Here is a 14,229-nt window from a genome sequence, read left to right on the forward strand (position 1 = left end):
TTTTTTTTTTGAAAAAATCAAATTATAATTTTATTATGTTATTGGAAAATAATGGGTTGAATTTTTCAAATGTCAAAATTTTTATATAATAGCTATTTTTTAATAATTACAAAATAGCAAAAAAAATATATCTTATTATTATTTTTGTATTATTATTAATAAATTTACAAAATGTCGGGCGTCATTTTGATTTGCTATGAATTAGTAATTAATTGGACAAGATTCAATCATTATCATAGTATTATTTATATAATTATAGTTTTAAATTTCTTTTACTATAATTTTAAATATTTTTTAGGGTTGAAATTTTGAATGTGTCGTGCAATTTGTACGAAATTATTTAATCTATACGAACACTGAGATGTCAAAACCTCTATTTAATAATAATTGAGATGTCGATTACTAATTAAGTTGTTTAATTAAAAATATTTTGGATAGCCGTTTGAACGTAGCTCTCTCGTTTTGAAGTATATATTCTAAATTAAAATGTTTGAATAAAAAAATTCGTCAACAATCATTAAGAAAAAAAAACCTTTTGTTTATGATATTTTACAAGCCGGGACAAAAGAACTGTGTGTTAGTTTGTGGGGATAATGTTCACTCTTAAAAACGAGAAGTAGCTTGACTATATCGTAGAGGAATGTCAAAGCCATTAAGCGCCAAATCTGGATTTCGATTCATGAGTATGGATCGTTACACTTTAAAAGCTCGATTCAATCCAACCCGAAGTTGATCTCTTTCTTGCTCTATGTGAGATCCGACGTTGGTTGGAGAGGGAACAAACCATTTCTTATAAGAGTGCGGAAATCTCCTCTTAACTGACGCGTTTCTGTGAGACTGACAACGATACGTAATGAACTAAAGTGAACAATATCTTTTAGAAGTGGATGTTAATATTATCATTTCAAGCATATCAAAAACAAAAAATAATAATGCATGTAGTAATCAGAATTTTTGTACTCAATTTTTATAGTTTTTCGTGCATGACTTTTTTTTCTTCTTATATTTAATTAAGAGTATCGAACTAATTTAAGCGTATGTCAATTAATTGGACAAGACAACTATCTGATGAAACAAACAAACATGTTACCTTAACGCCCCGTTACTTTTGCACCCAACTGACCACATGGTGGTTTCTTTCATGCATTACTTCCTTAACGTTCACTTAATCCTATAAATATTTCATGACTTGAATTGTTATGTGTATTGAGGTGTCACATTAGTGTCGATAATTCTTATATCATAAACATTGTCATAACGTTAACGTATCTTGTCAACTTGGGTATAGTTCATTTGATTTGGATACATACTCTCGATTTAGAGGTTAAATGTTGGATTTCTCTTATCCAACCACGAATTATTTAAATTTATAAAATGAAAAAGAAAATTAACATAATTCAATATTTTCGTTAATATGATTAATAAACTAAACCTAAAGTATTATTATTATTATTTTGCCTGAATTAGTAATTAATATTACTTTTTTTATTTTTTGTTTCTCGTTTTTTATTTTTTTTTCTTTTTAATAAAGAAAAATAGAGCTAAAAAATGTTGGGTTATATTTTCATTTTCATGTTTATTATGCATTTTTTTTTTAAAATTATAAAATATTTTTTATTTATAGATTAAAAAAAAAAGGACTTGTATAACATTTATAAAAAGACAACTAAGAGAAAATTTCTACACAATTTTGAAAATGTTTTTGAAAATTTGAGAAATAATTATTAATTTCTTGAAAAATGAATACGAGGAACGAGAAATTAGAAAGAAACGATGCTACCCACCAAATCGTACGTAATCAACATCGGAAGGCCTTTCCCTCCTCTTTTTCTCCTTGATTTTCATCACGAGAAACTCGAAACCCTAGTAAATAGAGAGTTCGTAAGAAGTCCAAATGTCATCGGAAACTAAATTAAAACGCATTAACTTAATTAATTTTGAATATGTATTCTTTTAATAATATATATATATATATTCACTGTATAAACATGTGAAAAAGACAAACGGTAATGGAAAAGAAAAGGGAATTAGAAAGAAGGCATTGGAACATCCGTGGGCTATCATTGTTTGTCACCCACTCCTTCTTCTTCTTCTTCATTGGCCAGTCCCCCCACGTGTATTGATTTCATTGGCAGTCATAATGGACTTTGTGACCCTATGGCGCCCCCTTTCAATCTATGAAAATAAAAAAGTTGTCCATATATATAAGATTTCATGATGAACTCAGTGAAATCAATTCTGAAATTATGAGTGACTCAGATCATATATATATATTTCCTTCCAACTTTCTATATTCCACGGTGTTAATCAATTGTTTGAATGACCTATTTTGTAATATATTCTTCTCAATCTTTACCGCTTAATTTTAAGCCGTTCATCACTTTGCTTAATTTACAATACAACGAGACTTTCAAAACTCGCTTAAGTAGCACCTAAATAGTAATTAATTAGCATCGATTTTAGTTTATCGTCTCAAAATTGTTGAGGTGCTTACTGTTGGATGATGAAAGTCCCATATCGGCTAATTTAGGGAATGATTATGAGTTTATAATCAAAGAATACTCTCTCCATTGGTATGAGACCTTTTGGTGAAGTCCAAAGAAAAGCCACGAGAGCTTATGCTCAAAGTAGACAATATCATACTATTGAGGAGAGTTGTGTTCGGCTCAAGATTATTGAGCTACTTACAAGGTGACTCCGTTTAAGACTCGATTTTAGTTTGATTTATTGGTTAGTTTCGATATATTTAAAAATCTTGATATTTCAATTTTGCATATAATGATAATATCGAAATGAAAAAAAAAATGTATAGAACACTTTAAAATGATTTTTTTAATTGAAAAATAGAAAAAAGAAGCCTTATCTTGTGCAGCCACAAATAGAAATGGAATGCTTCTACAATGTTCTTGAACATTGTAAAAGGCTTTATCCATTTCATAATCAATTGCAATCTTTTTCCATTGTTATATGATAAATAACTTAGAATCATTAAAATTGTGACACATAATCTAATCCTCTTAATCATTTGGATTTGTCGGCAGCCTCACTATGTTTTAATGAATTATTACAATTATTATATGATATCATGTCTTACAAATATAGGTACATTATTAAAAAAAATATATCCAATATAGTTTTCATATTAATGAACAGATTGAAATGATACTAAACTTTCACAGAAAATTGATTACTGGTACAAATTGTATGAGAAGCTAACAGCTATCAGAGTTCCAGCTTAACTTGTGTGGCTTGGGAGCTGCTGTATTCAGCAACCTTCTTTGGAGTATTTTCTAGCACAAGAGCTCCGCCGTTATACCCGTCCATCAATAGCTTCCCTATTTTCGATCTCCATTCCGAAATGTCCTCGTTACTCCGGTCGTGAACCACTCTGCCACGGTAGTTCAGCATTGTACCCAAGCCACTGTTCATCATCCATCCATAGCTCAGTAAAACCTCTGCCTCACCTTCAGTCAAATCTTCCCCAACCTTCCATACAGAAATGAAGACTTATTGACTTAATGTGGGGTAAGATGGCCATTGTCATGGTGTGTAAGACTCGACTTAATATGTAATATTTCAAAATGTAAGGACTAATCAGCAAATCACATCACAAACAGAAGCTTTATTCTAACCGATCAGGTTATTAGGAACCACAAACCTCCAAAATGGTATGATATTTGTCCACATTGAGCATAAGCTCTCATGGCTTTGCTTTGGATTTCTCCAAAAGGCCTCAATGGAAATGTATTCCTTACTTATAAATCCATGATCATTCCCTAAATTAGCCAACGTGGGACTCCCTCTCAACAATCCTCCCCTCATAACAAAGTACCCTATAGAGCCTCCCCTGAAGCCTATGGAATCATCAAACAACCTCCCCTTAATTGAGACTCGACTCCTTTCTAAGGAGCCCTCGAACAAAGTACACCCTTTGTTCGATACTTGAGTCACTTTTGACTACATTTTCGAGAGTCCCAACTTTTTTGTTCGATATTTGAGGATTCTATTGATATGACTAAGTTAAGGGCATGACTTCGATACCATGTTAGGAACCACGAACCTCCACAATGGAATGATATTGTCCACTTTGAGCATAAGCTCTCATGCCTTTGCTTTGGGCTTCCTCAAAAGGCTTCATACCAATGGAGATGTATTCCTTACTTATAAACTCAAGTTCATGTTAGATGAACACGACTCTCCACAATGGTATGATATTGTCCACTTTGAGCATAAGCTCTCATGGTTTGCTTTGGGCTTTCCCAAAAGGCCTCATTCCAATGAAGAGAGTATTCTTTGTTTATAAACCCATGATCATTCCCTAAATTAGCCGATGTGAGACTTTCATCATCCAACACCTCCCCTCGAACAAAGCACGCCTCCCTTTAATCGAGGCTCGACTCCTTTGGAGTCTTAGTCATTTTTTACTGCCTTCATGCCTTCGAGGAGGCTTGACTCCTTTTTCTTTTTGGAGTCCTTTATTCGACATTTGAGGATTTACCAATCTATTGGCACGACTAAGTTTAGGACACGACTCTGATACCATGTTAGACGAACATGACTCTCCACAATGGTATGATATTGTCTACTTTGAGCATACGCTCTCATAGTTTTGCTTTGGGCTTTTCCAAAAGGTCTCAGTCCAATGAAGAGAGTATTCTTTGTTTATAAACCCATGATCATTCCCTAAATTAGCCGATGTGGAACTTTCATTATCCAACCGTTCATTCCCTAAATTAGCCAACATGGGGACTCCCTCCTTTGGTGGCCTTTTTATGTTTCATTCCTCAATGAGTTTTTTCTGAAGCAACAATAACAATAATAATAAAGATGAGACAAACGACGTATGATTACTATAGTTATTACCAGTAATGGTCTGTTCTCAAGAAGTGAAATTCTGCTACAGTTAGTAAGCTTCATAGCAATCACCAACCGCTTTATCTGCCAGCTGATGGGTAAGGACTCCACAAGCTCAAAAAAATATGTTGCATAGCCATACTCCGGACGTTCCATCACTATTCTGCACTCAAATGCAGCACCATCAATATCTAACTCAGTAATCAGTTCACAAAGATACGAATTATATCAATTTCACCTTTTATGTCTCTCAAATACAAATATAAAAGACTGGAGATCCCGGCACCACCCCCATTCAACAGGCCAGTTCCGAAAATGAAGATATCTTGTCTAAAAAAGAAGGTTGAACAACAAATGTAAATCATCAGATAGGAACAAACTGGACAATTACAAAGTTTACACAGACGTTAAAATATAATAGATCTTTTTGGCATATATAGAAGATGTTAAATCACTGATCGACCCAAAAGCTTAAATTAATGGGTTGCGGTAAATTTAGTTATACCAATACTTCAATACTATCCTTCAAGCTTGAAAATTCATAGGGGTTCGAATAGAAGACCTCCTGCTCGACCTTGTACTATGATACAATGTTAAATCACCAACTTAAGTTGATGGCATAGAGCAAATTTAATTATATCAATATTTCAGACCAAAAGAATATGACAATAAGAAAATTAATCGTCTGCAAGGATGAACTAAATAGAAGTTAATAGAAAAAACGCTACCAAAGCAAAATAAATTTGTAACCATCAAGGCGTCAAATGGATGGGAAAGAAATTTATTACTTGCTCAATGAGTGAAACCAGACAAGCTAGGCAATAGCTTGCTCTTGAAGCTTTCATGCATCTTATTATAGAGGGAAACTTCAAAAAGGAATGGCGTTGAGGAAAAAGCTGTTACCACATGGAGAAACGAATACTTCAGGGTATAGATAGAGTTCTAGACAAACTGACATAAAAAATCCAACCATCAACCAAAAGGCAGTGTGCTAGCTACTAGAAACCAATCAAAATTATCAAAAGAAAAAACAAAAAAGGTCGACTCTTCATCTTGGATAAACAAACCGATATTGTGGAAAAATTGAAATACGACCGAAAGCGAGAAAAACAAAAGTTCGTTCTAGTTGGTAATGTCGAGTTAGTGTAGTTAGAGAAACTTAATAAGGATAAGAATAAATACAAGTACAGACGGTGGTATTATCCCAAACCTCCTCACTACTCTTCTAATACCATCAAAATTCTTTTGTGCCCACACACGCATCAGTTTGCAGTGCAGGAGATAGAACGAACAAGTTATGTGAGAGACCCAAATATGTAAATCCTCCATCGAAGGAATCCACATCTTCTAATGAACACTAGCATTTCACCCTTCAGAGTTAAGAATAGTAACTCCTTTGCAGTGACATAATCATTCTTAAGACACAAAAATTTCACCATAACTTCATCCTCAATAACAGGTCTGGCAGTACTGAATAGCCCAAGACCCCAACTAACCTTTGGAGCCGTGTAAACTTCTCTACAACAAAGAGACTAAATTCCTTCCTAGAGGAACCTTCTCCTCAAAAACTTCTCGGTCAAAGACTAGAAATCAAACCATCCTTTATTTAGAACTACAGGGATCCTGGTTGCCCTTCCTACCATTATTTGCAGCCTAAGATACTCCAAGAAATAACCACTCAAGCAAAAGTACACGATTAGTAGAAACAAATATCAAATCTTGAGAAATATATATTAATTAATTAAGTAATATAAACCTCTCCCTCATTGAAAAAAGTAAGCCTGTGTTTGGGGGCCAAGAAGACCATATGTTTGATAGATTTAAAAACCCTATGAGAGAGGCATTCATTATTTTCCAAGGGTCTTCATTTCTTAAGTCTGAAAAATATCATAGGTGTAGAATACTGAAAGCTTGTGGCTAGAAAAGCTTACACAAAATAGCCCATAAAGGAAAAAACTAGGGTTTAGGACAGCAAGATCATGAGTGTATCAAGCATACATGAGACATTTATACATGAAAGTTCAGTTTCCCATTGAAAAAAGTAATAAATAGATAAAATCATGAGTTATTGCTCACCCTCGTTATCACATCTTCAAGCTCACGAAAACTGTCTTCACTAGATGATTCATCTAGATCATCATCACTTTCCGTCTCCCCATAAAGCTTGATTTCATCGACTTGTATACCTTTCTCAACTAGTATCTGCCAATGAAACTAGAATGAATGCAATCCAAATTCGCAAGCACAATTGAACAACACGTGATATTAGTACCTGGAGAAGGCCAGGAGCATCTTCCTCCAGTGCTGTCTCAATTGAATTCCTGCAGATAAATTGACACATATTGTTCCTTAAAGAGAGATTGGAAAAACACAGGAAACACACATTGCAAATGTAAAGTTTTGAGTACATACGTGGCGGTCTTTTTTTGTTTGCGTCTTCGTTTGGTGTTTGGAAAATTAACAGGTTCTGAAACAAGAACGCTACATCCAGGGTCAGAAGGTTTTGGATGCTCGTAATCCATAGATGTAAAACCAATATCCTTCCGAGATGAGAAAAACTTCATTCGATCTTGCAGTGGCATATCATCTACCTTGTTTTCATAAGGTTCATCCGGCATGGTTGTTTCACTCTTTATCGACAGAGTGTTGCTGTAGACATTATTCATATCCTTACCATATATGCTGCAGCCCTCCCCATGATCATAAGGCTCATCCTTCACTTTCGTGGAACTCAATAAATTTTCTTGAGGAACATGATTAGTCAAATGCCGTGAACCTAATTCTGTAGCAACCTTCTCCGATGAGCAGATCTTATCTTCCTTAAGTTCCATATCATTGCCTGATTCGGTTGATTTGTTCAAAGAATGATTGCTTGAAAAATAGGATCCCGAAAGAGTTGCATTAGGTGAACAAACTACTGAAGGGCTGCAATGACGAGGAGCATAGCTTCCAGATTTATCATGCAAAACATTTCCAATTTCCATCCGCTCTTCACTAGCAAACATGGACTTCGCCTTCTGTTTCAAGAAGCATTGTAGAAGATCACCCGATGGCACACCAGAACCACCCTGCACAACCCAACACCATATCAAACTATCAACAGCCCTAAAAAAACATAAGAAAATCATGAAAATCATCACAAAACTTCATGTTTCAATATGAAAAGAACGAGTAAAAAACATCAAAGGCCCGCAATAAACAGCCAAGCATAAAGAAAATAAGGTAGGCTGTATAATCAATCACAAAAGTTGGGGGGCATATTAAGAAGCTTTTGACCAATTTCGTTGGAAAAGCAAGGATTCATAACAAAAACCTAAGCTTGCCAATTTTTAAACAGTCATCCAATGAAGAAAAGGAAGACAGACATTACAAGCCAGGCTTACATTTTTCTAAAACTGAACTTGTGCACTTTAGCCTGATGAGTTTTTACTGAAACGTGCACATTGATTGAGTTTTTTTTTTTTTTTTTTTTAATATTTATAATAAAAACAAGATTTATATCACGCACATGGACAAAAAAATACAGCCTAGGAGCAGGCCTCACCAAAAAAGAATAAAAGAGGGCTTTCCAATTTGATTGAATCATGAACAAGTGGTAATTAAAAAAGAACTTTTTGCACTTCATACACCAGCAACTGCAGCAGTTGTGAAGAAAAAACTCACAACAGCCAAAGAAGAGGACGAGCGAATGCAAACAGCAGCCTTGCAAACTTGAACGAATGGAGCTGCCCTGTCATCGCACACTTGCTACTGAAGAGGCTTGCCGAAGGTATGGTGGCCATTTCAATTAGATGGTGGCTAGGGTTTCTAGAGATAACTAGGGATTGAGCTTTGGTACCAACTTGAATTTGGGAAGAAAAATATTAATGTCGGACTTCTATATTATGGATCAAATATAAGGTTTTCTTATATAGAAGAAATACCATCTATCAATAAGGGAAAAAAAAATCTTGTAGATACAAATGATAAATCTATACATAATATACATCTAATATTACAAAAATAAAGGAAATCCAGCCACTCGCATCATTTTTAGGAATCAAGCAAATTTAAGGCTCATAGGTGCACTTGTTGACAATCCCTTTTTCAAAAAAATCTTGGAACACTTTTACTAACTTCATAATGATCCTAAGACTTCTAAAAAAATTAATTTGTCATAATGTCAAGACCCGGAGACTTTAGATTGCTCAAACTAAGGACTGCCCTATGAATTTCCTCTTCTGTAAAAGGGGATTCAAGCCAAGATTTCCACGGGTTTTGCTGGGAAACCATTGCATGTGTTTCAGCTCCCATCCTTTGCCCACTTGGCCGCATAGATATTGGAGAAAATTTTCAAAATCTCCTCTTCTATTTCTTCCGAGAGGTTAGAATATTGCCCCCTTTGGTCTTCAAAAAAAGAGACAAGCATTCTGCTTTTCCTAACCATCGTCCACCTGTGGCAAATATTAGAGTTCTCATCTCCCTCCTGGAGCCACTGAAACTTACATTTTTATAGCCACATACGTTGTTCCTTCAATACCAACTCCAAAAGTTTAGCTTTCAGAAACCTCCCTATTTGGTTAGGTCATTGTTCATCCCACCTTGTCTTCAGTCTTATCAATCTTATCAATTCTATCCTCAAAGAATGCTTAACCTCGAGAATGCTTCCAAAGGTTTTCTTGTTTCTCCTAATCATATGTTTTTTAATGCCTTTTAGTTTCTCCATGAAAGAATAACCAGGCCACCCTGACGAATTCAACGCAACCCACCAATCTTTAGCCTGCTTTAAAAAGTTTGGATGGTCAGCCAATCATTTTTCTATTTGGGTTAGATTATTTACCGTTCTTCTCTTTGTAAGATACAAATTTAGACATGGAAAAGATGAGCTATTCGAGGTTTATTAGAGTTCTCTTCGAATGCATGGATATCCACGAGGAGACAAGTTAAGTTGGTAATACTACAAATGAAAGGTATTATTACCAACTTAACTCAAATAAGAGAAAAATCGGCAAGAATGTAATGAAACATTGGGAAAAAGTGAGGAAGATGTTAAAGGCAAAATTCTTACCAGACAATTATGTAATAATCATATCAAGAATGCAAGCAACATAACCAGAAAAAAGATGAATGCACAGGTGAGTGGTACAGAATGAATGCAATAAACAATTTGTCAAAATCTGAGTATCAACAAGTAGCACGGTACATTCAGGGCCTTTGAGAAGAAATTCAAGATCGAATTGAATTGTTTCCTTTAGAAGGAATTTGGGAAGCAGTAGCAATGACCTTGAAGGTTGAGAAGAAAGTCAAGAAAGAAAGAAATGGATGCCGTGGACAATCAAGCTAAACGATAATCCAAGAACTTCTGATTGGATAGAGGAGGAAGAACATCATTTGGCCGCACAACATCTAATTCAAGAGGAGGCTTAAGCAAGCGAACAGAAATTGGGAATAAACAAACGAAGCCAACCAAGGAGAAGTAGAATCGAAGACAACATCAAGATCAAACTATTCAAATAATGGGAGTGAAAAGTACAGTGGGCAGCCTACAAACATCAAGAAAACAAACTCCAAACCAGAAAAACAATATGCAAGAACTTCAAATTCACAGAACTGTTGTGTGGACAAACCGGTCATTTTTCTAATGAATGTCCAGATACAAGAAGATTGTCTTGGTAGAAGGTTCCAAACAACAAAATTACAGCAGCAGGCATGAAAGAATAAGGAAAAAGCTTTTAGGAAATAAATGATGGTGAAAGAGTAATTTGTGTGCTTCAAAGGCTTTCACCCAAGAAACAGGCCCAAAATCGAATCAACAGCCGAAAATCACATCTTCTTTCCACATAACTAGGACAGCACTCATCAAACCCAAAGCGTGTAAGGAAACCCAGGCAATTCGCTTGGCACTCCAAATCAACTTCACCAAATTTATATTCATACAATTCAATTTGTTCTCCTAACATAACATGACATCTGAATTAATTTTCTTGAAAAAGCATTTAATGAGAGCTCTTTTAGGCGGAGCTCCAATCCCCATAACATTCAAGAAGATCAACTTCATAAAGACAATTCATGGCGCCAAAATGAGCATAGCTTAGTAGTAATTGGCATGCACTCCTCTTAATGTTGGAGGTTCAAATCCTCATGCCCCCACTTGTACTAAAAAAAATTATATAAACACTTCATGGCCCTACTCTACACTACTTTTTCCTAGGCTCTAAGTTGATTAGCGATCTCTCTCATCTTCTTTTTGCAGTCGGACTACCTTTTGGGAAAATGTGTTTCATGCACATATTCCACTTTTTCTAGGATTTGACCATTTCCTTGATAAGGGGAGATACTCCTCCTCTGTTTCAACATCTTATAGGGCTACTGGTTCTTCTACCGTTGGAACTAATTGATTTTCAAACTAAAGGGGGATAGAATCCAAAGCCATCTCTCAATGTGCATATTGATGTGGGTCTTACTACCTCAAGCAAGTGTGGAAAAACAAAAAAGGGTCTTCCATCTCTTCCAAATACTCTTATCAGTAATGTTTCAAAGATACCGTTCAGGCTACTTAAGCTCGTCAAGGAGACTACTAACTCAAATTATGCCTCTTTTCCTTTTCCCTTGTTTGAAACTTTGTGCACATGGATAGAGATTATAAAACAATTCAGGGAAAATTAAATTTCCAAGGTCTAGTAACCTGACAATGTATCGCTTATTGTGGAATCATTTGGCTATAGTACACCGAAAGAGAGAAAGGATTGGGACATGACATGGATACATTTATTTATTCTCCTTCCCCTTCCTTTTTTTTGGGTTGTATACAAGAGCTTTTCAGATCATACGACGTGTATAAAATGGTGAAAGAACCTCAATACTAGGAGCTTAGAAAAAGAGTTGATGATTAAATGTAACCCAGGGGCCAGATGTAGTTATCCTTTAGGAAACTAAAATTGGTGAAAAGGAAAGACGGCTCATGAAATCAGTGTGGAGAAGTAGACGCATTGGATGGGTTGCGCCATTGATTCTTCAGGTGGCAATCTGATTTTGTGGAAGGAAGAAGTTATCCAAGTTTTTTATTCCATTAAGGTTTGTTCTCCATCTCTATTCACTTCAAAACTAATTTTGATTTTGGTGGGTGGATCATAGGAATCTCTATGTGACCTTCTTCTTGCAAAAATTAGAGACGAGTTCTAGCGAGAGTTGTCTGAATTCTATGGGTTGTGTAACGACTTATGGTGTGAGTTGTCTGAATTCTATGGGTTGTGTAACGACTTATGGTGTGTAGGCAGTGATTTTAATATTTTCAGATGGGTCTATGAGAAAAATTCTAGAGTTCGTCCCACAAAGAGTATGAAGACGTCTAAAGCCCTGATAGAAGATGTGGATTTAGTCGTTCCTTTGCGAAACGACTCATTCTCTTGGTCTAAATCAGGAAATAGACCGGTTGCATCCAAGATCAATAGTTCTCTCCTTTCTAAGATGTGGACTAAGTATTTTAGAGAAGTAAAGGCAGATAGACTCCCATGTATTGTATTTTGCTGTTACAAGGAATCTCTGATTCACTTGTTTTTGCATTGTGATTTTGCTTCCAAAGGTGGTTCATCTTATTTAACATGTTTGGGGTGGTCAGTTGTCTTCCTAGGAGGATCGATGATTGGCTGCTCGATGGACTTGATGGTAATTGTTTTGGTGGAAGAGGATAGAACCTTTGGGGATGTGCAACCCATTCTCTCCTTTGGGTGTCTTCGGAAAGAAAGAAATCGTAGGATGTTTGAAGATAAAGCTGCCTCTTTTGATTCTTTTTGGGCTTTTGCTCAACATACCGCCTCTTGGTGGTGCACAAATTACACTAACGTCTTTGGTAATTATAGCCTTTTGATGAATTTTAACCTTATTTGGAATTGAATAATTATCTTCCCGTACCATGGAGAAAAGCAAGGGTTTATCTAACCTTCCATTGTCAATCAAATTAGTGAAACACTCCCTTGTTGGCTCGTACGTTTCTCACATCCCTTGCCTGGCCCCTCTAAATGGGACTCAACCCCCTTCTATTGTTTCAACCCATTCTTGTGTTGTCATCCCAAACTTATTCAACCACATGAACATTAAAAGAAAATCCTCTACTTTGCAAGTCTTCTTCATGACTGTTGACATTCCTACCTTAAGAGCCACTGCTGCCGACCCACCACACCTTCAACTTTAACCCATTACTCTCTGTTTGACAAAGCAGCATCTAGCAATGCCTAATTTCACATCCCAGACTCTACTTCTAAAATTTCCACCTTCATCTCGGTCACTATCATACAACAGAAACTAAAGTTGTCAAGGACATTGGTCTTGTGTGTTATTTCACCCATGATGTTTAAAGTTGCAGATTTTTTTGCTACAAATTACAGAAGAGCAGTGAATTACCTCCACATGTTGATTCATCAAACCCAAAGCTCGCCTACAATGGGAACAAAAAATAACATCAGACGAAATCTAATTCTTCTCAACAATCATATTTAAAAACCATTCAATAAGTTTTGTAATCAACTTTGACTTGATCTCATTTTCATCTCCAAACTTTTGTTTTGTCAATTTTATCTCTCAACTTTAGTTAAATTGCTAATGACTACAGTATTGAACTTGTCCTATAAATGTTCCTTTTGAAACAAATAAAATCATCAGTTGTCAACTTAGTTAAAAAATTATTTTTGGCTTCATTAGTTAGACAATTTTTACTTAAAATTAGGTAGTTGAGAACTATATTGTTATGGTTATATGAGTTTAGGGTTTAGGGTCCTAATTACAAAATCCTATTAGAAAAGTTAATGGTAAAGATTAATTTTAGATAACTTACTAAATTGAAATAATTGAAAGTTTAGGAACTATTACAGAAAGACTAAAACGTTATTTTAACCAAAAAAGAACCAGATGCAATCAGAGCCATTCTATATTCTTGTCTAAGTATGGGGCGAAAAGAGTATGCCATAAACAGTACGTGGATAAACAGATAGCTGCAGATAGAGAAAATATGATCACCAAGAAAATGTGGAACCTTGATAGCAGCATCCTTAGTCGCTCTATCAATAAAACATGATCAAGATCTTCATCGAAGTCATCAAACATCTCATTTTTAACCTTAGTTACAGCCACACCGGCAGGAGCAAAGTTATCTACACCAGCTACCAAGGTACCTGATAAGATGCTTGTGGATTCCACCCTTACCCGATCAAGAACCTCAGGTGGTGTTGGATTCTCAAATGTTGTGTTCTCTCTATTTAATCGAGCCCCCTCACTGTAGTTGTCCATATGATGACCTACATAAGGTCACAAGAACTATAGAATAATCGTGGATGAAATCAGAATACCTCAGAAACAATATAGAACCCTTCAGAAATACCCCCCCCCCCCCCCCCCCCCCCC

The 14,229-nt window shown here is 35.5% G+C and overlaps 1 protein-coding gene across 5 annotated transcripts in view; it reads right to left on the minus strand.

The window, feature by feature from the left end:
• Positions 1-3,049: 3,049 nt before the first annotated feature.
• The window catches only part of LOC111445382, a 12,939-nt gene continuing 1,759 nt past the window's right edge, over positions 3,050-14,229 (minus strand). For 3 of the 5 annotated variants that reach the window (XM_023083725.1, XM_023083726.1, XM_023083727.1), the window contains 9 exons: positions 13,862-14,123; positions 13,234-13,267; positions 7,267-7,922; positions 7,127-7,175; positions 6,931-7,056; positions 5,643-5,750; positions 5,093-5,184; positions 4,864-5,017; positions 3,050-3,486 (listed from right to left, as the gene is read on the minus strand). In XM_023083725.1, coding sequence (XP_022939493.1) covers positions 3,223-3,486; positions 4,864-5,017; positions 5,093-5,184; positions 5,643-5,750; positions 6,931-7,056; positions 7,127-7,175; positions 7,267-7,922; positions 13,234-13,267; positions 13,862-14,123 — 1,745 coding nt within the window. In that variant the 3' untranslated portion in view covers positions 3,050-3,222. Of the gene's footprint in view, positions 3,487-4,863; positions 5,018-5,092; positions 5,185-5,642; positions 5,751-6,930; positions 7,057-7,126; positions 7,176-7,266; positions 7,923-13,233; positions 13,268-13,861; positions 14,143-14,229 lie in introns of all 5 variants that reach the window. The other 2 variants (XM_023083729.1, XR_002710829.1) reach the window with 2 other exon arrangements.

This window comes from Cucurbita moschata, unplaced genomic scaffold, assembly GCF_002738365.1.
Source record: "Cucurbita moschata cultivar Rifu unplaced genomic scaffold, Cmos_1.0 Cmo_Scf00007, whole genome shotgun sequence".
Taxonomy (NCBI): Eukaryota; Viridiplantae; Streptophyta; class Magnoliopsida; order Cucurbitales; family Cucurbitaceae; genus Cucurbita; species Cucurbita moschata.